The sequence below is a fragment of the Tachypleus tridentatus genome, chromosome 3 (assembly GCF_004210375.1).
Source record: "Tachypleus tridentatus isolate NWPU-2018 chromosome 3, ASM421037v1, whole genome shotgun sequence".
Classification (NCBI taxonomy): Eukaryota; Metazoa; Arthropoda; class Merostomata; order Xiphosura; family Limulidae; genus Tachypleus; species Tachypleus tridentatus.
The window spans coordinates 32,236,441-32,263,410 of NC_134827.1; the positions used below are offsets into that span (position 1 = coordinate 32,236,441).

Consider the following 26,970-nt stretch of genomic DNA (forward strand, 5'->3'; position numbering starts at 1 on the left):
TACAATGATGTCTTTATTCAAACTTACTTGATAAAGCTGTTACAATGATGTCTTCATGCAAACTTACTTGATAAAACTGTTAAAATGATGTCTTTATTCAAACTTACTTGATAAACCTGTTACAATGATGTCTTTATTCAAGCTTACTTGATGAACCTGTTACAATGATGTCTTTATTCAAACTTACTTGATGAACCTGTTCAGTTCGACTAAGTTTTTCTTCCCAGCTTCTGCTCATCTCTTTCATTAACTTCTCTGACTCCATTAGCCTCTCACAGAGATCTTCTTGTTTCTAAATGAATAACATAACCCAATTTTACATATATATAAAACAAACAAAGATTATCAGTTGTAACATAGACATAATATAGACATTTAATAAAGATACAGTTTAAACACAATTTCATGTATAAAAATGAACAAGGATTATTGATTTTAGATAGATGTAAAGTAGATATAAAATGAACATATTATCAAACTTAACCCAGGATGTTAACATGACACAGAAGATCACCATACATATAAAGTGAGCATATTATTAAACTTACCCCAGGATGTTAAGATGACACAGAAGATCACCTTCAATATAAGGTGAACATATTATCAAACTTAACCCAGGATGTTAAGATGACACAGAAGATCACCATCAATATAAAGAGAGCATATTATCAAACTTAACCCAGGATGTTAAGATGACACAGAAGATCACCATCAATATAGAGTGAACATATTATCAAACTTAACCCAGGATGTTAAGATGACACAGAAGATCACCATACATATAAAGTGAGCATATTATCAAACTTAACCCAGGATGTTAAGATGACACAGAAGATCACCATACATATAAACTGAGCATATTGTCAAACATAACCCAGGATGTTAAGATGACACAGAAGATCACCATCAATATAGAGTGAACATATTTTCAAACTTGACCCAGGATGTTGAGATGACACAGAAGATCACCATACATATAAAGTGAACATATTATCAAACTTAACCCAGGATGTTAAGATGACACAGAAGATCACGATACATATAAACTGAGCATATTGTCAAACTTAACCCAGGATGTTAAGATGACACAGAAGATTACCATCAATATAGAGTGAACATATTATCAAACTTAACCCAGGATGTTAAGATGACACAGAAGATCACCATCAATATAGAGTGAACATATTATCAAACTTAACACAGGATGTTAAAATGACACAGAAGATCACCATCAATATAGAGTGAACATATTATCAAACTTAACACAGGATGTTAAGATGACACAGAAGATCACCATCAATATAGAGTGAACATATTATCAAACTTAACACAGGATGTTAAGATGACACAGAAGATCACCATCAATATAGAGTGAACATATTATCAAACTTCACCCAGGATGTTAAGATGACACAGAAGATCACCACACATATAAAGTGAGCATATTATCAAACTTAACACAGGATGTTAAGATGACACAGAAGATCACCATACATATAAAGTGAGCATATTATCAAACTTAACCCAGGATGTTAAGATGACACAGAAGATCACCATACATATAAAGTGAGCATATTATCAAACTTAACCCAGGATGTTAAGATGACACAGAAGATCACTATACATATAAAGTGAGCATATTGTCAAACTTAACCCAAGATGTTAAAATGACACAGAAGATCACCATCAGTATATGGTGAACATATTATCAAACTTAACCCAGGATGTTAAGATGACGCAGAAGATCACCATCAATATAAAGTGAACATATTATCAAACTTAACCCAGGATGTTAAGATGACACAGAAGATCACCATACATATAAAGTGAACATATTATCAAACTTAACCCAGGATGTTAAGATGACACAGAAGATCACCATACATATAAACTGAGCATATTGTCAAACTTAACCCAGGATGTTAAGATGACACAGAAGATCACGATACATATAAACTGAGCATATTGTCAAACTTAACCCAGGATGTTAAGATGACACAGAAGATTACCATCAATATAGAGTGAGCATATTATCGAACTTAACCCAGGATGTTAAGATGACACAGAAGATCACCATCAATATAGAGTGAACATACTACCAAATGTAAACCAGGGTTTGAAGATAACATACAATATCACACAAAGTCAATGTGAACAAAACAAATAAAACCTACTGAGGACCAATATCTGTATTTTTAGATAATGTTTCTTTAATGAATTAAGACCTTCCTATTAGTATCTTTTTGACAAATTTGTGAGATCAGATTTAAATTTTTGATTTTATCTATGTTAGTGTTGTATTTTTATCTCCAGTCATGATTCTTGTCAAAAGATTAACTTTCCTAAAAGACTTGCTACACAAACAATATTTTTCAATGAGTGTGTTTTGGAACAGTTTTGTTTACCTAAACTGTTACTGAAATCACAATGTAGTTTGTTTATAATTTATTTCTAACAATCACAGTGACAAAAAATGTGGAAATTATTGAGTCTTGGTCTGCTCAGGCCTGAGCTTCTAGACAAATAATGAGTGTTGAATTTAAATTCTAGAATAACCATTATTAATAATATCCTAAAAGCACTAATAATCATTCTGTCTGAATAACTTTAGTCTGCTTCTCAATAAAATAACTTAAAATTATATTGATTACCAACTCCAAACATTTTATTCAAATACCAAAAATGTTACTTAGTTAAATGAGTTTCTTAACTTAATATCAGGATACGACTTCAAGAGTTCTTTTTAGCTTATGAATTAATTTTACATTCTTATTAACGTTGCATTAATTCAATGAAACATTTTTACATGATGACGAGAAACCCCCCCTGAAGTAAAAATGTATTCTAAAGACAGCTGGTATCAGTATTAAAACTTTAATTAAAATAAAGTAGAGAACAATGTTTTCACTTTCAAACTTTCTTTGTCAACCTCAAGATGACCTAAGAAAGTCAAAATATTTTTCTCTACTTTATTTTAATTAAAGTTTTAATACCCTTATCAGCCATCTTTAGCCAATATTTTTAATTGATTTATTTGCATATTTTTACACACAATTTCATTTTCTAACTTCTCCCTTATTCCCAATCTTTACACTAAGCCATTACATCGTGGTCAAATTTACACCTTTTTTTTAAAAAGTCACATAACAAGAACTGTTGCAATATGAACTCACAATTGGAGTAATTATACACAATTTTTTACTATAAATGCATTAGAACAAGTTCTTATAAAAATAGGGCAACATTATATGCACATAAAGACATACGTTTGTGTTTTCACCAGATATGTTTAATGTTGAACAGTACTCACAGTAGCATGTTTCAGCTGCTCTCTCAACTGCTCAACTTCCTCGCGCAACTCTCTGATGATCCGAGCATTAGGATCTTCGTTGATCACAGCATGATTGACTATTTTCTTAGCTCTGTCAGCGTACCTTAGTGTGGACAAAGTTTCTTCATAGTTGTCTGCAGCTGGACTGATGGTGGCCAACATGACCGTTCTACTATTTCCTCCAATGTTATCCTGGAATTAAAAATACCAATAAGACGTGCCAATATTGTTTATGACAGGGAAATAAAACTAACCACAAAGTCACTCAATTCAGATGTACATCATTTATGTTATACTTATAATACGAACTGCTATAACTGACCTTGATTAAAACAATATAGATATATTTTACGAAGTAGCAACCTTAAATTTTCAATTAGCAGCTCAGTCCTACTAGAACTTATTATATTAAAATTGTATATGTATCACCTGTTTACACATCTAAGTTCAGATAATAATGTGAGGCAAATGAACTAGAAAACTGTACAATGACGAATTTAGGTGACTTGTAGCATCATGCCTAATTATTGTTACAATATGGTGAAAAGAAGTGATGTTCCATGTGTTGGAAATCCAAACAATGAACAGTATGCCAACAAACTAAGGTGTCTGGTTGCCTCACACCTGTCTAATTTTACATATAGCATAAAGAACTGATGTTCCATACATTGGAAGCCCAAAGAACAAACAATACTGCAATGAACTAAGGTGTCTGGTTGCCTCACACCTGTCTAATGTTACATATAGCATAAAGAACTGATATTCCATGTCTTAGAAGTCTGAACAATCAATAATACTGATGCAGTCAACTAATATGTTTTGTTGCTTCACATCTGTCTGACATCACACTGATACATAAGACACTGATATTTCATGTTTTGGAAGCACAAAAAGAGAAAAATCCTGCTGTCAACTAATATGTTTTGTTCCCTCACATCTGTCTGACATTAATTAATATGTAAGGCCTTGATATTATATATTTTAGAAGTCCAAACAGTGAGCACCACTCATAACTGAAAAGATAGCTGTGTATGATTAATTAGTTCAAGTTAACAGAACTTTAAGATTCCTAAACACAGTCCTGCTGTGATCTCTGTTACTTTTATCACTTAGACTTCACACAAATTAGTTTTATTAATATGCTATATCTTTTTAAACTGATGTTCATTTATACAAACAGTGTTTGTAAGTGTCACTTGTGGTCTTTTCCTTTTGACATGCTGGTTCACAACTCACTGTTGGATCAAGAATCTCAAATGTTCAGTGTACCTCTTCATTCCATGAGTAACCAATACATAACACATAGCTTACTTTGATCAGAAGTTACTGTTACTAATAAATCAAAAACAGAAGACCTGTTTTAAGAAGCAAACAATACATTTGCCATACATTTTCACTGAATCAACTTGTGTACATTCTGCATCATCTTTTTTTAAATACACGTAGCAAATCCAATTTAATGTACGTATTCTTACTACTTGAAATACTTTTTATATGATTACTGAAGATACAACAGTTATTTATCAAAAGGGAATCATATTTTTGGAATTTAATAGCTCAGACTTTAAATGTACAACAGTGTCATGTCTCCTATGTCAAGTTTTCATAGTGCAACACAAGTTTATACTTAATTTATTATTTAAGATACCAAAACTAATTGTACTGTCTTTGTATATCTTTGTTTCTTCACAAAACTAAGTAACTGTATTTATTAGATTCTGCACAATCTCAAGAGTACTTAAATAAATTTTTTTTTTTTAATTTTACACTCGAAGATTAATAACATAAATATAATATTAATAATTAATAATATAAAACTTAGTGGCACAAATAATTTCTATTTACTAAAAAACAAAACAGTTCTATTAAAACTAATATCATTACATGAACTAAACTAAAATTATTTCACACTACAAAACCTGAAAAAACACACATACACTGTCCTAAACACTATTAGCTGATTTTCTGAAAGGTTCTTGGCTGAGTTTGTTCTAATGAAGTGTGTTTACATTGATCAACACCAGTATATTATTAGCAGCTAAGAACATAATAAAATGTCCAGTTTTGTGTTCTTATGTCATATTAAGTAACATATATTTTTAGCCATTTAACTGCTTTTAAATTATTTGAAGAATAAGTTAATTTTCAACTACTTTCTTTTTGATAATTATCAAATTAATTTCGCATACTGGGAATTTTGTAATAAGTAAAATTCACTCACCATTTTTAAATACAAGTAGTTAGTAATAACTATGTGGTTTAATACAATTAATCTTACATATTATAACTGTATTTTAACAAAGAGTTTCTAAGTATCAAAAAGGAATCATACTTTCAACAGCCATGTCAGAACAGAATCTCTGTAAGGAACAAACTTGTCTTTAGCCTTGGATGAAGAATGATCAGCTAATTTGGAGATCACTAGACCCAGAGTTGTTAAGGATCTAAAATATAAAAACGAACAGTCAGAACTACGCACAGTTTTACACACATGATCTTCATGAATAAAAAATATTTTCTGCAATTAGTATTTTAACCAATGGAATGGAGACTTTATGCATTTTAATTACTTGGATGTATTACTTTGTAAGATAAGGGAAGTAAGTGTTCAAACCTACACTGTTATTAGTAAAACTAAGAATATACTGTACACTACATAGTTTCCTGAATAATTACATTTCATTTACTAATAAAAATTTCTACAATTCATAAAACTACAATTAACTGTTTTTTTTTGTTTGGAATTTTGTGCAAAGCTACACGAGGGCTATTTGCACTAATCATCCATAATTTTGTAGTGTAAGACTAGATAGATCATGTATTGATATAAGATAAAAAATTCAATAAAACCCAAGAGATTTCATCAAATACACATTTCTTCTTCAGGGATAAAAGTGTAAGAAAGGTATTGATATTTGGATACAGAAATTAGCTCAGTTTCACCAGTCACTAATATTAACATGTGCCAGAACTGTGCCAAATGTGTGTTTCTAACAGTTCGTAAAATGAATCAAGAACATGCAAAATTGAAGTAAAATATGACTACATTGTTCCACATCATTTTACAGACTTCACTTCCATTGTTTTTACTCGTCAAATTTTCAAAGAAGATATGTGTAGTTTACCTTTCATAGTGTAGTGATCATTAATCTATAGTTTTCTTATTAATAGATGGATCATAAATAAACAAAGGAATGGAATAATATATTAACAAAAGATAAAAAAATAAACTGAAACTTGTCTTAATGTCCACAAGATAACAGGCCAGATTCAAATATTCATATACAATAAGTTTTCTAGTCTTATTTCTAACTTGGACTTTCATTAAACAGTTACATGACACTAAACTTGAAGAATTATAACAGCAACTCATCAGTAATGGTTTAGACTTTCATTAAACAGTTATGTAATTCACTAAACTAAAGATTAAAAACAGTAACTCATCAGTAATGGTTTAGACTTTCATTATACAGTTATGTAATTCATGAAACCAAAGACTAAAAACTGTAACTCATCAATAATGGTTTAGACTTTCATTAAAGTTATATAATTCACTAAAACTAAAGACTAAAAACAGTAACTCATCAGTAACAGTTTAGACTTTCATTAAACAGTTATGTAATTCACTAAAACTAAAGATTAAAAACAGTAACTCATCAGTAATGGTTTAGACTTTCATTATACAGTTATGTAATTCATGAAACCAAAGACTAAAAACAGTAACTCATCAGTAATGGTTTAGACTTTCATTAAAGTTATATAATTCACTAAAACTAAAGATTAAAACAGTTACTCATTAGTAATGGTTTAGACTTTCATTAAACAGTTATATATTCACTAAAACTAAAGATTAAAAACAGTAACTCATCAGTAATGGTTTAGACTTTTATTAAACAGTTATGTAATTCACTAAAACTAAATATAAAAAACAGTAACTCATCAGTAATGGTTTACTTGAACGTTTTAAATCTTTATAAAAATTTAGGATTCAAGAACATAGAAATAATTATCTTAACAGTTTTTTTAAATAAGTTCTGTAGCATTCACTGTTTATCTATAATTATCTTCAGTGGTACATAAAATCACAAACATAAGCCTACTGTTAACTCACTAAAACACTGCAAAACTAATACCTCTTAAAAAAATTGTAACAAAATACTGTTTAAGTCTTATAACAATATGTAATTTACAAAATAATAATAGATAAATGTACTAAACAATACTGTTCATCTATAGATTGTGTAGACTTGTAAACAAATTTATGACAATTAATGTAAAACTGCTTTCTTGTCCAAAACTCATATACCTGTTATGGAGGTTGGGGGCGCTTGTGTGCCAAAGATGTTTGGAGGTGTAGTAACTGTATGGTGGAAGGTTACATTCCCCAGATTACTGATCACTACAAATCTTTGATATAATGTAATCATTGGTTTATTTTGGCATATGCAAACCTGTCTCAGTGTTAGTAATATCATTCAAGGCTAATATTTAATATTCATTTCTACATGTAGTTGTTTTTTTTTACCATCATAATGTTTTCAGAACAGTTCAGAATAAACCTGTTTTTAAAATATATAAAACTATTATTTGCTTCCTTCATTATTTCCTCTGGACCTTCCTAACATCTACTCATATTCAATTTTTCAAGATATAGCTTCTACCTTATATTGAAAAAACAAATTCATTTTGTTATACTGAATCTGCAATGGATAAATATTTGCAGTTTAACTTATTTTCCCTTGCCACTAGCTGATTCAACATTGTCCTTATAAATAGGTGAAGAGTATTAACAGAATCAGATGAATGTGTGGATATTTGTATTCTTTGAGGGATAAAATAAACAGGATAGTTTCTCTTTCTGAACAGAAAATAAACAGGTGGCATTGTATTCTTTGTGGGTATGTATCAAACAAGAGTTTTTTTTCTTTCTGGATAGGAAACAAATACATGGATGTTTGTATTCTTTGTGGATATGTATTAAACAGGATAGTTGTATTATCTGTGAGTAGATATTTCACAAGTATTCTCATAATGCTGTATGCCAGTGGTCTTCCACACATATTGGGGTTTAATTTGTAATGAAAGCTATTGAAACAAAATTATTTTTACTCACTTGTTTATGTTAGCTCCTTCCTTTAACCTTTCACCTGCAGCTCCAGACTTGACAGCTCTCTCGCTACCCGCTAAATCAACCAAGCTCACTTTAGAAACTTTTTCTCCTGTTACCTGAGATGAGAAATATTAACATGGTTCAAACACAAAAAATCAAATAATCTGCAAAAATATCTTTTATTTAAACAGTTTTTAATATTAAGACAACTTTAGCTAGCCCACTTACTACAACAAAACCGATGTACATCTAGAGATTTATATTTAGAAAAGGGTGACACATCAGAAAAGAACACTTCACTACACACACATATGTAACAACCATGTTACCTAGGCAACGCAACACATATATAAAAACAAATTTACCTAGGCAACACCATGACAGAACACACACATGTAACAGCCAGATTACCTAGGTGGCATTAGGACACATGTAACAGCCATGTTATCTTAGCAACACCCAGATAGAACTCACACCCACATATATCATATACAAATCATGCTATTTTATTTTCACAACAACGATATCAAAAACATCATTCCTATAAGTATGACCAAAACATCCAATAAGAAAACTGAGTATCAGGAAACTTCTAGCTTTAACTAACTAAAAAACATCTTTATATCTTTCAGTTGATCAGTTAAGTTCTACTGAAGATTTTATTTAAATAACACACTTTACACAACTGTATAACATTTAAAATTAATTATTTCATTCAATATGATTTTAGACAGTCTAAACACAACTCAGTTTATCAACATAAATTTGACAAAATCAGAATAGTTACAACTACAAAACTGTTATTATTTATTATATTAATGTTAAGAATGAAATTAGTTATAACTACAAAACTGTTATTATTTATTATATAAATATTAAGAATGAAATTAGTTATAACTACAAAACTGTTATTATTTATTATTTTAATGTTAAGAATGAAATTAGTTATAACTACAAAACTGTTATTATTTATTATATTAATGTTAAAAATGAAATTAGTTATAACTACAAAACTGTTATTATTTATTATATTAATGTTAAGAATGAAATTACTTATAACTACAAAACTGTTATTATTTATTATTTTAATGTTAAGAATGAAATTAGTTATAACTACAAAACTGTTATTATTTATTATATTAATGTTAAAAATGAAATTAGTTATAACTACAAAACTGTTATTATTTATTATATTAATGTTAAGAATGAAATTAGTTATAACTACAAAACTGTTATTATTTATTATATTAATGTTAAGAATGAAATTAGTTATAACTACAAAACTGGTATTATTTATTATATTAATGTTAAGAATGAAATTAGTTATAACTACAAAACTGTTGTTATTTATTATATTAATGTTAAGAATGAAATTAGTTATAACTACAAATCTGTTATTATTTATTATATTAATGTTAAGAATGAAATTAGTTATAACTACAAAACTGTTATTATTTATTATATTAATGTTAAGAATGAAATTAGTTATAACTACAAAACTGGTATTATTTATTATATTAATGTTAAGAATGAAATTAGTTATAACTACAAAACTGTTGTTATTTATTATATTAATGTTAAGAATGAAATTAGTTATAACTACAAATCTGTTATTATTTATTATATTAATGTTAAGAATGAAATTAGTTATAACTACAAATCTGTTATTTTTATTATATTAATGTTAAGAATGAAATTAGTTATAACTACAAAACTGTTATTATTTATTATATTAATGTTAAGAATGAAATTAGTTATAACTACAAAACTGTTATTATTTATTATATTAATGTTAAGAATGAAATTAGTTATAACTACAAAACTGTTATTATTTATTATTTTAATGTTAGAATGAAATTAGTTATAACTACAAAACTGTTATTATTTATTATATTAATGTTAAGAATGAAATTAGTTATAACTACAAAACTGTTATTATTTATTATATTAATGTTAAGAATGAAATTAGTTATAACTACAAAACTGTTATTATTTATTATTTTAATGTTAGAATGAAATTAGTTATAACTACAAAACTGTTATTATTTATTATATTAATGTTAAGAATGAAATTAGTTATAACTACAAATCTGTTATTATTTATTATATTAATGTTAAGAATGAAATTAGTTATAACTACAAATCTGTTATTATTTATTATATTAATGTTAAGAATGAAATTAGTTATAACTACAAAACTGTTATTATTTATTATATTAATGTTAGAATGAAATTAGTTATAACTACAAAACTGTTATTATTTATTATATTAATGTTAAGAATGAAATTAGTTATAACTACAAAACTGTTATTATTTATTATATTAATGTTAAGAATGAAATTAGTTATAACTACAAAACTGGTATTATTTATTATATTAATGTTAAGAATGAAATTAGTTATAACTACAAAACTGTTGTTATTTATTATATTAATGTTAAGAATGAAATTAGTTATAACTACAAAGCTGTTATTATTTATTAAATTAATGTTAAGAATGAAATTGGTTATAACTACAAAACTGTTATTATTTATTATATTAATGTTAAGAATGAAATTAGTTATAACTACAAAACTGTTATTATTTATTATATTAATGTTAAGAATGAAATTACTTATAACTACAAAACTGTTATTATTTATTATTTTAATGTTAAGAATGAAATTAGTTATAACTACAAAACTGTTATTATTTATTATATTAATGTTAAAAATGAAATTAGTTATAACTACAAAACTGTTATTATTTATTATATTAATGTTAAGAATGAAATTAGTTATAACTACAAAACTGTTATTATTTATTATATTAATGTTAAGAATGAAATTAGTTATAACTACAAAACTGGTATTATTTATTATATTAATGTTAAGAATGAAATTAGTTATAACTACAAAACTGTTGTTATTTATTATATTAATGTTAAGAATGAAATTAGTTATAACTACAAATCTGTTATTATTTATTATATTAATGTTAAGAATGAAATTAGTTATAACTACAAAACTGTTATTATTTATTATATTAATGTTAAGAATGAAATTAGTTATAACTACAAAACTGGTATTATTTATTATATTAATGTTAAGAATGAAATTAGTTATAACTACAAAACTGTTGTTATTTATTATATTAATGTTAAGAATGAAATTAGTTATAACTACAAAACTGTTATTATTTATTATATTAATGTTAAGAATGAAATTAGTTATAACTACAAAACTGTTATTATTTATTATATTAATGTTAAGAATGAAATTAGTTATAACTACAAAACTGTTATTATTTATTATTTTAATGTTAGAATGAAATTAGTTATAACTACAAAACTGTTATTATTTATTATATTAATGTTAAGAATGAAATTAGTTATAACTACAAAACTGTTATTATTTATTATATTAATGTTAAGAATGAAATTAGTTATAACTACAAAACTGTTATTATTTATTATTTTAATGTTAGAATGAAATTAGTTATAACTACAAAACTGTTATTATTTATTATATTAATGTTAAGAATGAAATTAGTTATAACTACAAATCTGTTATTATTTATTATATTAATGTTAAGAATGAAATTAGTTATAACTACAAATCTGTTATTATTTATTATATTAATGTTAAGAATGAAATTAGTTATAACTACAAAACTGTTATTATTTATTATATTAATGTTAGAATGAAATTAGTTATAACTACAAAACTGTTATTATTTATTATATTAATGTTAAGAATGAAATTAGTTATAACTACAAAACTGTTATTATTTATTATATTAATGTTAAGAATGAAATTAGTTATAACTACAAAACTGGTATTATTTATTATTTTAATGTTAAGAATGAAATTACTTATAACTACAAAACTGTTATTATTTATTATATTAATGTTAAGAATGAAATTAGTTATAACTACAAAACTGTTATTATTTATTATATTAATGTTAAGAATGAAATTAGGTATAACTACAAAACTGTTATTATTTATTATTTTAATGTTAAGAATAAAATCAGTTATAACTACAAAACTGCTATTATTTATTATATTAATGTTAGAATGAAATTAGTTATAACTACAAAACTGTTATTATTTATTATATTAATGATAAGAATAAAATTAGTTATAACTACAAAACTGTTATTATTTATTATTTTAATGTTAAGAATAAAATTAGTTATAACTACAAAACTGTTATTATTTATTATATTAATAAGAATGAAACTAGTTATAACTACAAAACTGTTATTATTTATTATATTAATGTTAAGAATGAAATTAGTTATAACTACAAAACTGTTATTATTTATTATATTAATGTTAAGAATGAAATTAGTTATAACTACAAAACTGTTATTATTTATTATTTTAATGTTAGAATGAAATTAGTTATAACTACAAAACTGTTATTATTTATTATATTAATGTTAAGAATAAAATTAGTTATAACTACAAAACTGTTATTATTTATTATATTAATGATAAGAATAAAATTAGTTATAACTACAAAACTGTTATTATTTATTATTTTAATGTTAAGAATAAAATTAGTTATAACTACAAAACTGTTATTATTTATTATATTAATAAGAATGAAATTAGTTATAACTTCAAAACTGTTATTATTCATTATATTAATGTTAAGAATAAAATTAGTTATAACTACAAAACTGTTATTATTTATTATATTAATGTTAGAATGAAATTAGTTATAACTTCAAAACTGTTATTATTTATTATATTAATGTTAAGAATAAAATTAGTTATAACTACAAAACTGTTATTATTTATTATATTAATGTTAAGAATGAAATTAGTTATAACTACAAAACTGTTATTATTTATTATATTAATGTCAAGAATGAAATTAGTTATAACTACAAAATTGTTATTATTTATTATATTAATGTTAAGAATGAAATTAGTTATAACTACAAAACTGTTATTATTTATTATATTAATGTTAAGAATAAAATTAGTTATAATGTCAAAACTGCTTTCAGATGTCAAATTATCATCAAAGAATCTATCACCCTATGGGAATCAGAAGTATTACAGATATTCACTGTATGGGAATCAGAAGTATTACATATATTCACTGTATGGGAATCAGAAGTATTACATATATTCACTACATGGGAATCAGAAGTATTACAGATATTCACTGTCTGGGAATCAGAAGTATTACAGATATTCACTGCATGGGAATCAGAAGTATTACATATATTCACTACATGGGAATCAGAAGTATTACAGATATTCACTGTGTGGGAATCAGAAGTATTACAGATATTCACTGTGTGGGAATCAGAAGTATTACAGATATTCACTGTCTGGGAATCAGAAGTATTACAGATATTCACTGTATGGGAATCAGAAGTATTACAGGTATTCACTGTATGGGAATCAGAAGTATTACAGACGTTCACTGTATGGGAATCAGAAGTATTACAGATATTCACTGTATGGGAATCAGAAGTATTACAGATATTCACTGTATGGGAATCAGAAGTATTACAGACATTCACTGTATGGGAATCAGAAGTATTACAGATATTCACTACATGGGAATCAGAAGTATTACAGATATTCACTGTGTGGGAATCAGAAGTATTACAGATATTCACTGTCTGGGAATCAGAAGTATTACAGATATTCACTGTATGGGAATCAGAAGTATTACAGATATTCATTGTATGGGAATCAGAAGTATTACAGGTATTCACTGTATGGGAATCAGAAGTATTACAGGTATTCACTGTATGGGAATCAGAAGTATTACAGACATTCACTGTATGGGAATCAGAAGTATTACAGATATTCACTGTATGGGAATCAGAAGTATTACAGACATTCACTGTATGGGAATCAGAAGTATTACAGATATTCACTGTATGGGAATCAGAAGTATTACAGATATTCACTGTATGGGAATCAGAAGTATTACAGATATTCACTGTATGGGAATCAGAAGTATTACAGATATTCATTGTATGGGAATCAGAAGTATTACAGATATTCACTGTATGGGAATCAGAAGTATTACAGATATTCATTGTATGGGAATCAGAAGTATTACAGGTATTCACTGTATGGGAATCAGAAGTATTACAGACGTTCACTGTATGGGAATCAGAAGTATTACAGATATTCACTGTATGGGAATCAGAAGTATTACAGACATTCACTGTATGGGAATCAGAAGTATTACAGATATTCACTACATGGGAATCAGAAGTATTACATATATTCACTGTATGGGAATCAGAAGTATTACAGGTATTCACTATATGGGAATCAGAAGTATTACAGGTATTCACTGTATGGTAATCAGAAGTATTACAGATATTCACTGTATGGGAATCAGAAGTATTACAGATATTCACTATATGGGAATCAGAAGTATTACAGATATTCACTGTGTGGGAATAAGAAGTATTTCAAATATTCATTGTATGGGAATCAGAAGTATAACAGATATTCACTGTATGGGAATCAGAAGTATTACAGATATTCACTGTATGGGAATCAGAAGTATTACAGATATTCACTGTGTGGGAATAAGAAGTATTACAGGTATTCACTATATGGGAATCAGAAGTATTACAGGTATTCACTATATGGGAATCAGAAGTATAACAGATATTCACTGTATGGGAATCAGAAGTATTACAGGTATTCACTATATGGGAATCAGAAGTATTACAGATATTCACTGTGTGGGAATAAGAAGTATTACAGATATTCATTGTATGGGAATCAGAAGTATTACATATATTCACTGTATGGGAATCAGAAGTATTACAGATATTCACTGTGTGGGAATCAGAAGTATTACAGATATTCACTGTGTGGGAATCAGAAGTATTACAGATATTCACTGTGTGGGAATCAGAAGTATTACAGATATTCACTGTATGGGAATCAGAAGTATTACAGATATTCACTGTATGGGAATCAGAAGTATTACAGGTATTCACTATATGGGAATCAGAAGTATTACAGGTATTCACTGTATGGGAATCAAAAGTATTACAGATATTCATTGTATGGGAATCAGAAGTATTACAGATATTCACTGTATGGGAATCAGAAGTATTACAGACATTCACTGTCTGGGAATCAGAAGTATTACAGATATTCACTGTCTGGGAATCAGAAGTATTACAGATATTCACTGTCTGGGAATCAGAAGTATTACAGATATTCACTGTATGGGAATCAGGAGTATTACAGATATTCATTGTATGGGAATCAGAAGTATTACAGATATTCACTGTATGGGAATCAGAACTATTACAGATATTCACTGTATGGGAATCAGAAGTATTAAAGATATTCATTGTATGGGAATCAGAAGTATTACATATATTCACTGCATGGGAATCAGAAGTATTACAGATATTCACTGTCTGGGAATCAGAAGTATTACAGATATTCACTGTATGGGAATCAGGAGTATTACAGATATTCATTGTATGGGAATCAGAAGTATTACAGATATTCACTGTATGGGAATCAGAACTATTACAGATATTCACTGTATGGGAATCAGAAGTATTACAGATATTCATTGTATGGGAATCAGAAGTATTACATATATTCACTGCATGGGAATCAGAAGTATTACAGATATTCACTGTATGGGAATCAGAAGTATTACAGATATTCACTGTATGGTAATCAGAAGTATTACAGATATTCACTGTATGGGAATCAGAAGTATTACAGATATTCACTGTATGGGAAGCAGAAGTATTACAGATATTCACCGTAGGGATAATCAGAAGTATTACAGATATTTACTGTATAGAAATCAGAAGTATTACAGGCAATTGCTGTATAAAACTCACAAGTACTACAAAAAAGAATGTGTTGTCCATTACTGCATAATTTTGTCACATCTCAGTTTCATCAATACGTAGTAATCATGCTGCCAGGAGAAACTACTAGAAAACATCACATCCTATGAAAAGTTTCTTTCTGTAAATAAGTTTACTGTTAAACCAAAAGTATTTCAATGATGTACTCATACATTTTACATTTTATTTTAACCAGATCCATTTGGGAACAGTTTGTTTGCTATTAGTGGAGTAAAACCATACTAGCTATCTGTTGTAGGGAGTCACTACCATATTTTAGCACCGTAAGCCCACATTCACTATCTGTTGTGTACCTGTAGGGAGTCACTCCCACATTTTAGTACCGTAAGCCCACCTTCACTATCTGTTGTGTCCCTGTAGGGAGTCACTACCATATTTTAGCACCGTAAGCCCACATTCACTATCTGTTGTGTACCTGTAGGAAGTCACTCCCATATTTTAGCACCGTAAGCCCACATTCACTATCTGTTGTGTCCCTGTAGGGAGTCACTACCATATTTTAGCACCGTAAGCCCACATTCACTATCTGTTGTGTACCTGTAGGGAGTCACTCCCACATTTTAGTACCGTAAGCCCACCTTCACTATCTGTTGTGTCCCTGTAGGGAGTCACTGCCATATTTTAGCACCGTAAGCCCACATTCACTATCTGTTGTGTCCCTGTAGGGAGTCACTACCATATTTTAGCACCATAAGCCCACATTCACTATCTGTTGTGTCCCTGTAGGGAGTCACTACCATATTTTAGCACCGTAAGCTCACATTCACTATCTGTTGTGTGCCTGTAGGGAGTCATTCCCACATTTTAGCACTGTAAGCATACATTCACTATTTGTTGTGTACCTGTAGGGAGTCACTACCATATTTTAGCACCGTAAGCCCACATTCACTATCTGTTGTGTCCCTGTAGGGAGTGACTACCATATTTTACCACCGTAAGCCGACATTCACTATCTGTTGTGTCCCTGTAGGGAGTTATTACCATATTTTAGCACCGTAAGCCCACATTCACTATCTGTTGTGTCCCTGTAGGGAGTGACTACCATATTTTACCACCGTAAGCCGACATTCACTATCTGTTGTGTCCCTGTAGGGAGTTATTACCATATTTTAGCACCGTAAGCCCACATTCACTATCTGTTATGTCCCTGTAGGGAGTCATTACCATATTTTAGCACCTTTTAGCACCGTAAGCCCACATTCACTATCTGTTGTGTACCTGTAGGAAGTCACTCCCATATTTTAGTACCGTAAGCCTACATTCACTATCTGTTGTGTCACTGTAGGGAGTCACTCCCATATTTTAGCACCATAAGCAACATCGTTGGTTGATGAGAAAGGTTTTGTATTATTATATTTCTTACAGATGTCACTTCCAATGACGTTCATAAGACCATCTGGGAGTAAGTAACATGGTACATACAATCCTTAACACAGTCATGTAGAACAAGTGTTCTTTTCAAGAGCACTGAAACTCAATGCCTTCTTCTGAGCTTGTTCATTAGAAATGTTTGATGTCGCTGTGTATTTGATACCAAAATAACTGTTCACTTTAATGGATGTTGTTCACACTTGAGTTCCTGGATGATATTCATCACTTCTTTGGTGTCACAAAATCCAAGGGATCCTCAAAAGTATTGCAAGACATTTCATCTTCATCACTCTCTAATGGAGTAACACAATTACTCCATTTCATCTTCATCACTCTACAATAGTTACACAATCAATCTGTTTCATCTTCATCATTCTCTAATAGAGTAACACAATTAGTCCACGACATCTTCACCACTCTTCAATAGAGTAACACAATTAATCCATTTCATCTTCATCACTCTCTAATGGAGTAACACAATTAATCCATTTCATCTTCATCACTCTCTAATGGAGTAACACAATTAGTCCATTTCGTCTTCATCACTCTCTAATGGAGTAACACAATTAGTCCATTTCGTCTTCATCACTCTCTAATGGAGTAACACAATTAATCCATTTCGTCTTCATCACTCTCTAATGGAGTAACACAATTAGTCCATTTCATCTTCATCACTCTCTAATGGAGTAACACAATTAATCCATTTCGTCTTCATCACTCTCTAATGGAGTAACATAATTAATCCATTTCGTCTTCATCACTCTCTAATGGAGTAACACAATTAGTCCATTTCGTCTTCATCACTCTCTAATGGAGTAACACAATTAGTCCATTTCGTCTTCATCACTCTCTAATGGAGTAACACAATTAGTCCATTTCATCTTCATCACTCTCTAATGAAGTAACACAATTAGTCCATTTCGTCTTCATCACTCTCTAATGGAGTAACACAATTAGTCCATTTCATCTTCATCACTCTCTAATGAAGTAACACAATTAGTCCATTTCGTCTTCATCACTCTCTAATGGAGTAACACAATTAGTCCATTTCGTCTTCATCACTCTCTAATGGAGTAACACAATTAGTCCATTTCATCTTCATCACTCTCTAATGGAGTAACACAATTAATCCATTTCATCTTCATCACTCTCTAATGGAGTAACACAATTAGTCCATTTCGTCTTCATCACTTTCCAATGGAGTAACACATTTAGTCCATTTCATCTTCATCACTCTCTAATGGAGTAACACAATTAGTCCATTTCACCTTCATCACTCTCTAATGGAGTAACACAATTAGTCCATTTCATCTTCATCACTCTCTAATGGAGTAACACAATTAGTCCATTTCACCTTCATCACTCTCTAATGGAGTAACACAATTAGTCCATTTCGTCTTCATCACTTTCCAATGGAGTAACACAATTAGTCCATTTCATCTTCATCACTCTCTAATGAAGTAACACAATTAGTCCATTTCGTCTTCATCACTCTCTAATGGAGTAACACAATTAGTCCATTTCATCTTCATCACTCTCTAATGGAGTAACACAATTAATCCATTTCATCTTCATCACTCTCTAATGGAGTAACACAATTAGTCCATTTCATCTTCATCACTCTTTAATGGAGTAACACAATTAGTCCATTTCATCTTCATCACTCTCTAATGGAGTAACACAATTAGTCCATTTCACCTTCATCACTCTCTAATGGAGTAACACAATTAGTCCATTTCACCTTCATCACTCTCTAATGGAATAACACAATTAATCCATTTCATCTTCATCACTCTCCGGTAGAGTAACACAATTAATCCATTTCATCTTCATCACTCTCCGGTAGAGTAACACAATTAATCCATTTCATCTTCATCACTCTCTAATGGAGTAACACAGTTAATCCACGACATCTTCACCACTCTTCAATAGAGTAATACAATTAATCAATTTCATCTTCATCACTCTCCAGTGGAGTAACACAATTAGTCCATTTCGTCTTCATCACTCTCTAATGGAGTAACACAATTAGTCCATTTCATCTTCATCACTCTCTAATGGAATAACACAATTAATCCATTTCGTCTTCATCACTCTCTAATGGAGTAACATAATTAATCCATTTCGTCTTCATCACTCTACAATAGTTACACAATCAATCTGTTTCATCTTCATCATTCTCTAATAGAGTAACACAATTAGTCCACGACATCTTCACCACTCTTCAATAGAGTAACACAATTAATCCATTTCGTCTTCATCACTCTCTAATGGAGTAACACAATTAATCCATTTCATCTTCATCACTCTCTAATGGAGTAACACAATTAGTCCATTTCATCTTCATCACTCTCTAATGGAGTAACACAATTAATCCATTTCATCTTCATCACTCTCTAATGGAGTAACACAATTAGTCCATTTCATCTTCATCACTCTCTAATGGAATAACACAATTAATCCATTTCGTCTTCATCACTCTCTAATGGAGTAACATAATTAATCCATTTCGTCTTCATCACTCTCTAATGGAGTAACACAATTAGTCCATTTCATCTTCATCACTCTCTAATGGAGTAACACAATTAATCCATTTCATCTTCATCACTCTCTAATGGAGTAACACAATTAATCCATTTCGTCTTCATCACTCTCTAATGGAGTAACACAATTAATCCATTTCATCTTCATCACTCTCCAGTAGAGTAACACAATTAATCCATTTCATCTTCATCACTCTCTAATGGAGTAACACAGTTAATCCACGACATCTTCACCACTCTTCAATAGAGTAATACAATTAATCAATTTCATCTTCATCACTCTCCAGTGGAGTAACACAGTTAATACATTTCATCTTCATCACTCTCTGATGGAGTAACACAATCAATCCACGACATCTTCACCACTCTTCAATAGAGTAATACAATTAATCAATTTCATCTTCATCACTCTCCAGTGGAGTAACACAATTAATCCATTTCATCTTCATCACTCTCCAGTAGAGTAACACAATTAATCCATTTCATCTTCATCACTCTCTAATGGAGTAACACAATTAATCCACGACATCTTCACCACTCTTCAATAGAGTAACACAATTAATCCATTTCATCTTCATCATTCTCTAATGGAGTAACACAATTAATCCATTTCATCTTCGTCACTCTCTGATGGAGTAACACAATTAATTTTCCTTTCTTTGTGGCTCTAATTTGCTCTGTTTCCCACCTGCTTTTCATGGCATTTTGATCTCTAGGTCTGAACTGTTACATCCACACCAACTTTGAGGGCATTTCTCACAAGTACTACACGTACATACAAGCCATTTTCTTCTCTACCTGAACTAACATAGCTTTATCAATACAAAATCAGTACACTTACTCATTGAATGTCGATAGCATGTCAATATCTGTTTTTTTGCCAGCAGTGGATCCAGTTTTCACAAAGGGTGCAGCAATTGCCCACTTTTGGTAAAAGTGTTAGCCAATAAATAAACAATCCAGAATGACTTTAAAAATTAGATTTTGTGAAACCCTGGGTGCCTGGCCCACAGAAGTACTATTAAAAAAGTGAATTTGTTTCAATCTTGAAATTCATGTTACTTTATAAAACTACATATAAAGAGTTTCAGTAAATATTCTTCTATATTTACATCAACAACGATGTTGTCTAAGATATTTCTTTGAAGTGCTGTTCGAAATTTCACATGTATTTTTGCATTTGACAGCAATGCGTTGTTTATGCAGGATAAAAATTATTTTTATATAGATATATATCCATTAATCACAGATTATTCTGACCTGTAACCTTGACAGTGGATCCAGATCAAACAAATATTACAAATTTGACTCCCAAGATTGGACAAAGAACTAAATTAATGGCCTTCGTTCATTCTACCTTTACAAACTTATATCAAAACATCAATTTGCTTTTAAAGTTTCGTTTGCAAACTAGTTTTCATTAACTTTATTTAATGTTAATTGTACACAGGCTATCACTGAGTAAGATATAAGTGATACTGTATGACTTTAGAATTATAACAACCATAAATTTTAAATGGTACTGTATGACTTTAGAATTATAACAACCATAAATTTTAAATGGTATACGTGATACTGTATGACTTTAGAATTATAACAACCATAAATTTTAAATGTTATACGTGATACTGTATGACTTTAGAATTATAACAACCATATATTTTAAATGGTTTTGTTCAGAAAAATAAGATTTATAAAATCATACTTACACCTAACTCAGTATCTCTTATCGAGCATGACAAAATTATGTTGAACACAGCATGTGATCGACTAGATTCATTATTCATGTTGGTAGCTGCCACTGTTCGAGACTTGTTTCCTTCTACTATCAAACTGTTAATTTCCTACAATGAAATTCAAGGAAAATTTAACAAATATTTAAAATGCGTTATAACAAAAACTATTGTTGTGTAACATAAAATTAAAATTGTATTTAAAACTGATCAACAGTCATCAAAGACACTCTACATGTTTCAAAACATTGTTGAGTATTTTAACAAATTTACTGTTATCTCGAAATCAAGAAGTTAAAACATGCATCAAATACAATATTTCTTTGCAAATACTAATTCTGTTTATGTTAAGCTTTTATAAATTATAAAATGTCTTACAATAACTTTTATGGCCCAGCATGGCCAGGGGGTTAAGGCAATTCTCTCGTAATCCAAGGGTCGAGGCTTCAAACCCCCATTATGCCAAGCATGCTTGCCTTTTCAGCCAAGGGGAGTTATAATGTGATGGTCAATCCCATTATTCGTTGGTGAAAGAGTAGCACAACAGTTGGCAGTGATTGGTGATGACCAGTCTTTCACTTCTAAGTTAGAGATGGCTAGCGCAGATAGCTGTCGAGTAGCTTTGTGCGAAATTCAAACCAAACCAAACCCTGTTGTCTTATATTGCTAAATTAGAGACAGGTACCAGAAGTAGCCTCAAACCCTGTTGTCTTATATTGCTAAATTAGAGACAGCTACCAGAAGTAGCCTCAAACCCTGTTGTCTTATATTGCTAAATTAGAGACAGCTATCAGAAGTAGCCTCAAACCCTGTTGTCTTATATTGCTAAATTAGAGACAGGTACCAGAAGTAGCCTCAAACCCTGTTGTCTTATATTGCTAAATTAGAGACAGGTACCAGAAGTAGCCTCAAACCCTGTTGTCTTATATTGCTAAATTAGAGACAGCTACCAGAAGTAGCCTCAAACCCTGTTGTCTTATATTGCTAAATTAGAGACAGCTATCAGAAGTAGCCTCAAACCCTGTTGTCTTATATTGCTAAATTAGAGACAGGTACCAGAAGTAGCCTCAAACCCTGTTGTCTTATATTGCTAAATTAGAGACAGCTACCAGAAGTAGCCTCAAACCCTCTTGTCTTATATTGCTAAATTAGAGACAGCTATCAGAAGTAGCCCTCATGTATCTTTGCATGAAATTCAAAAAACAAAACAAAACGTATTTTTCTTTCCTTGTTTGTTGAAGCTCCCCTCACTTTGCCATCTAAAACGTTCACTCTACAGTAACACCGCTGTAGTTTGTTGAAAGCTGTTAAAACGTTCACTCTACAGTAACACCGCTGTAGTTTGCTAAACACTGGTAAAATGTTCACTCTACAGTGACATCGCTGCAGTTTGTTGAAGGCTGTTAAAATGTTCATTCTACAGTGACACCGCTGCAGTTTGTTGAAGGCTGTTAAAACGTTCACTCTACAGTAACACCGCTGCAGTTTGTTGAAGGCTGTTTATATTAGAATGAAAATATCAATACTTTAGTCATCATTTTGGTTTGTCAGTGTTTGAACAGTTTGATACGAAGTTTCAGTTCTTGGTTTTACCAGTTTATTACATATACGTTAGTTTTTAGTTTAACCAGTTTATTACATATACGTTAGTTTTTAGTTTAACCAGTTTATTACATACCTGTCAGTTTTTGCTTTATGAAAATAAAATTCCAAAATAGGAACATCTAGTGCAGATAACCCTTGTGTAGCTTTGTGCAAAATTCAAACCAAACCAATACAATAACTACAACAGATAAGAATGACTAAAGTTTTACATAATTAATGTGAATATGTTCTAATGGACCAAATGGCCAAGTAAAGCACCCATGTTGTAGAAATATCCTTTTATTTATTTTCACAATATCTGTTTGTTTGATTGTTTTAATTTATGCAAAACTATCTACACAAGCTTTTCCTAATTTTGAGTTTATAAAGTAGAACAGCTAATTAACATCACCCACTGACAAACCTTAGGCTACTCTTTTAACTATGAAAATGAAATTAACCATCACATATAATCCGCTCACGAGCACATTTAGTTTATGAATCACTGATTTTGAGTTAAGCACCCTAACTCCCAGACTGCATCACGCATTTTACGAGGTAAGATTGTCCGTCATCATAAATAAGTTTGGTCTCTGTATATTGTTGTTCAGGAATAAGAGCAGTCACTTTCTCTAAAAAGGATCTATAAACTGTTACTGATCCAAACTGTAACTACAAGCTTGTGAAAGAAATAAAATAAAAGTGAAATTGAAGAGATCTTACTTGTACATTTTATTATAAATCACTCATATGTCAGTAGCTTGTATGTATTACACATGCCTATGTCAGTAGCTTGTATGTATTACATATGCCTATGTCAGTAGCTTGTATGTATTATATATGCCTATGTCAGTAGCTTGTATTACATATGCCTATGTCAGTAGCTTGTATGTATTACATATGTCAGTAGCTTGTATGTATTACATATGTCAGTAGCTTGTGTGTATTACATATGTCAGTAGCTTGTATGTATTACATATGTCAGTAGCTTGTATGTATTACATATGTCAGTAGCTTGTATGTATTATATATGTCAGTAACTTGTATGCCTTTAATTTCCAATGTTATTAAGTGTGTTTCTTGTTGAGCACAAAGCTACACAAGGGGTTAAGTGTGATCTGCCAATGTGGATACTGACTGGTTTGTTTAATCTGTTTGAAAAACGATGCTTTCAACTGTTAGTTAAGCCTATTAAAGAACATGATCAAGAATTATACAGGCAGAAATATCACATTCAAAGTAGTAAAAACCTATTAGAATGACCTTACGTAGAACCAAGTTGATAACATGAAATGTATTCACCAAACAAGCACATATAAACAGGTTGTTGAAGGCTCAGTGAAACTCATGGCTCATAACTATGTTGGTAGATTGAAACACCATTACCATAAAAGCTTAAATGAACCAATGAAGCCTGTTGTTTTGTTTAATTTGTGTAAAGCTAGACAAAAGCTAACAGCACTAATTATCCTAATTTAAAAGTGACAGACTAGGGAAAAATCAACTGGTCAACACCACCTACCACCAAACTCTTGTGCTATTCTTTATTAATGAAAAGTGGAATTGACTATGACATTATAACCACACACACACCTGAAAAAACAAGCATGTTCAGTGACTAAATTTGAACCTGTGACCCAATGATTGCAAGTCAAGCTCTTTAGTCACCAGGCCTATCTGGCTGAATCCTATTAAATAACCACGTGAAAAATTGTAAATTGAAATAACATCTTAAAAAAAACAACAACCTAAAACAAGTGGCAGAAACTACTGGAACTTGCAAGATGTGTTAATTAACGACTCCTTCATGATAAAGATTATATATATATATATATATACTTACTTCAAAAGATGAAACTGCCAAGGTGGAAAGACCATCAACATAGGGACCCAAAATACTATGTTCTCTGACTTTCAAATTTTGGTTCGTGCTGTCAAAAACAATAAGTCATTTCATTATTTCCTTCCTTCGGTGCACTCACACAGAGCTAAAAAAAATCATATTATTACATATGGAATTAACTGTTAAAAATCCAGATACAGATAGATAAATCTTGTCAGAAGTTCTATCTTACACATTGAGCAAGCAGCAACATGTGCTAAACCTAAACTAATTAATCTTGTGGCATAAGACTTTGAACCTAAACCTTTATCTTGTTATTTTACTATTTCAAAATATTTAAAAAAAAAAGATGTCTCCAGTTACGTTTGTGTTTATTTAGTAGTGTACTAAAATATCTGAGATTTGAAGAAGGTGGTTGCTCATAATAATCAATTTGAGAAACTATCACGTAATCGCTTTGATTGTTGTACAAATTTTAAAATATTAACTTCACTCACAGTACCATAAAGAAAAATCCCAAATAATGTGCTATTCCTAAGGAAAGACAATTCAAATATATCTTGGCACAGTTCCATAAATCGGCAATATAAGTAATTCACTTTTGTTCTGATATTAGAAAATCATAGATAATGCTCAGCTGAGATTATGTATTTATAATAATTTATTGATACTTTACACAGTTTATAATAGAATACACGTGAAATAGATGGTTTTGGTTCGAAGCTAAAATACAAAATCTCGCACACTCCAACATTAATTCTTCAAAATAATATTAATATAAAATTTTGTATCAAATGCTTGAAAAACCTTCTGTTCTTTTGTTGCTGTGGGAATATTACAACTTATATTAAATAAGATATACCTATTAGTATATGACAGCTCATGACCTGAACTTTTAAAATTGTGATACATGTGCATATTAATCTTTTAAAATATATCAACAAATATCATGTCACAGTAAAAATAACTTCAATAACACTCATTAAGTAACTCTTTTTTTTGTAACACACATATTCTCAAATAAGTGAGATAAATAAGATAAATAAATAACTGTTTCATAATACACATGACGCCACACAACTGAAAGGATAATTAGCCCATATAACTCAAGGAATGTTCCATTGCATGTTTCAACATTTCAGGAGCTATTTCATGATACACATGCACCAACACAACTCAGGAATACTCTGACATTATAAACATATACCTATACAAATTAAATATTGTGGTTTAAAATGATACTAATGTCCCCATACAATTTAGGAAATGTTTGACATTATATTCACATCTCCCACATACACACACACCTTAGAAACTAGTTACATACCCCTTTGGATCAAGGAGGTCATGAACCTTTTCGTTATAAATCTCCATATAAGAAACTTCAACCTTGTAACTGTTACTCGGGTCTTTGTTGGAAGCAATTCTTTCAAACAAAGCATCACACAGTCGAGGAATGAGGCCCTTATTATTCTCAGAACCCATCATTGTGAACGATTTTCCAGAACCTGCAAATTGGGAAGATTGTTTTTAATTAATTATTAAAAATCATTGTGCTCGATGCTAGATACA

At 29.8% G+C, this 26,970-nt stretch overlaps 1 protein-coding gene across 2 annotated transcripts in view; it reads right to left on the reverse strand.

Moving 5' to 3' along the window:
• The window catches only part of LOC143246642 (kinesin-like protein KIF13A), a 245,665-nt gene that overhangs the window by 97,889 nt on the left and 120,806 nt on the right, over positions 1-26,970 (reverse strand). For both annotated transcript variants that reach the window (XM_076493696.1, XM_076493695.1), the window contains exons 5-11: positions 26,726-26,906; positions 25,399-25,486; positions 21,948-22,082; positions 8,445-8,557; positions 5,664-5,775; positions 3,311-3,523; positions 188-292 (exon numbers count right to left, since the gene is read on the reverse strand). In XM_076493696.1, the coding sequence (XP_076349811.1) occupies positions 188-292; positions 3,311-3,523; positions 5,664-5,775; positions 8,445-8,557; positions 21,948-22,082; positions 25,399-25,486; positions 26,726-26,906 (947 nt within the window). The remainder of the gene's footprint in view (positions 1-187; positions 293-3,310; positions 3,524-5,663; positions 5,776-8,444; positions 8,558-21,947; positions 22,083-25,398; positions 25,487-26,725; positions 26,907-26,970) is intronic.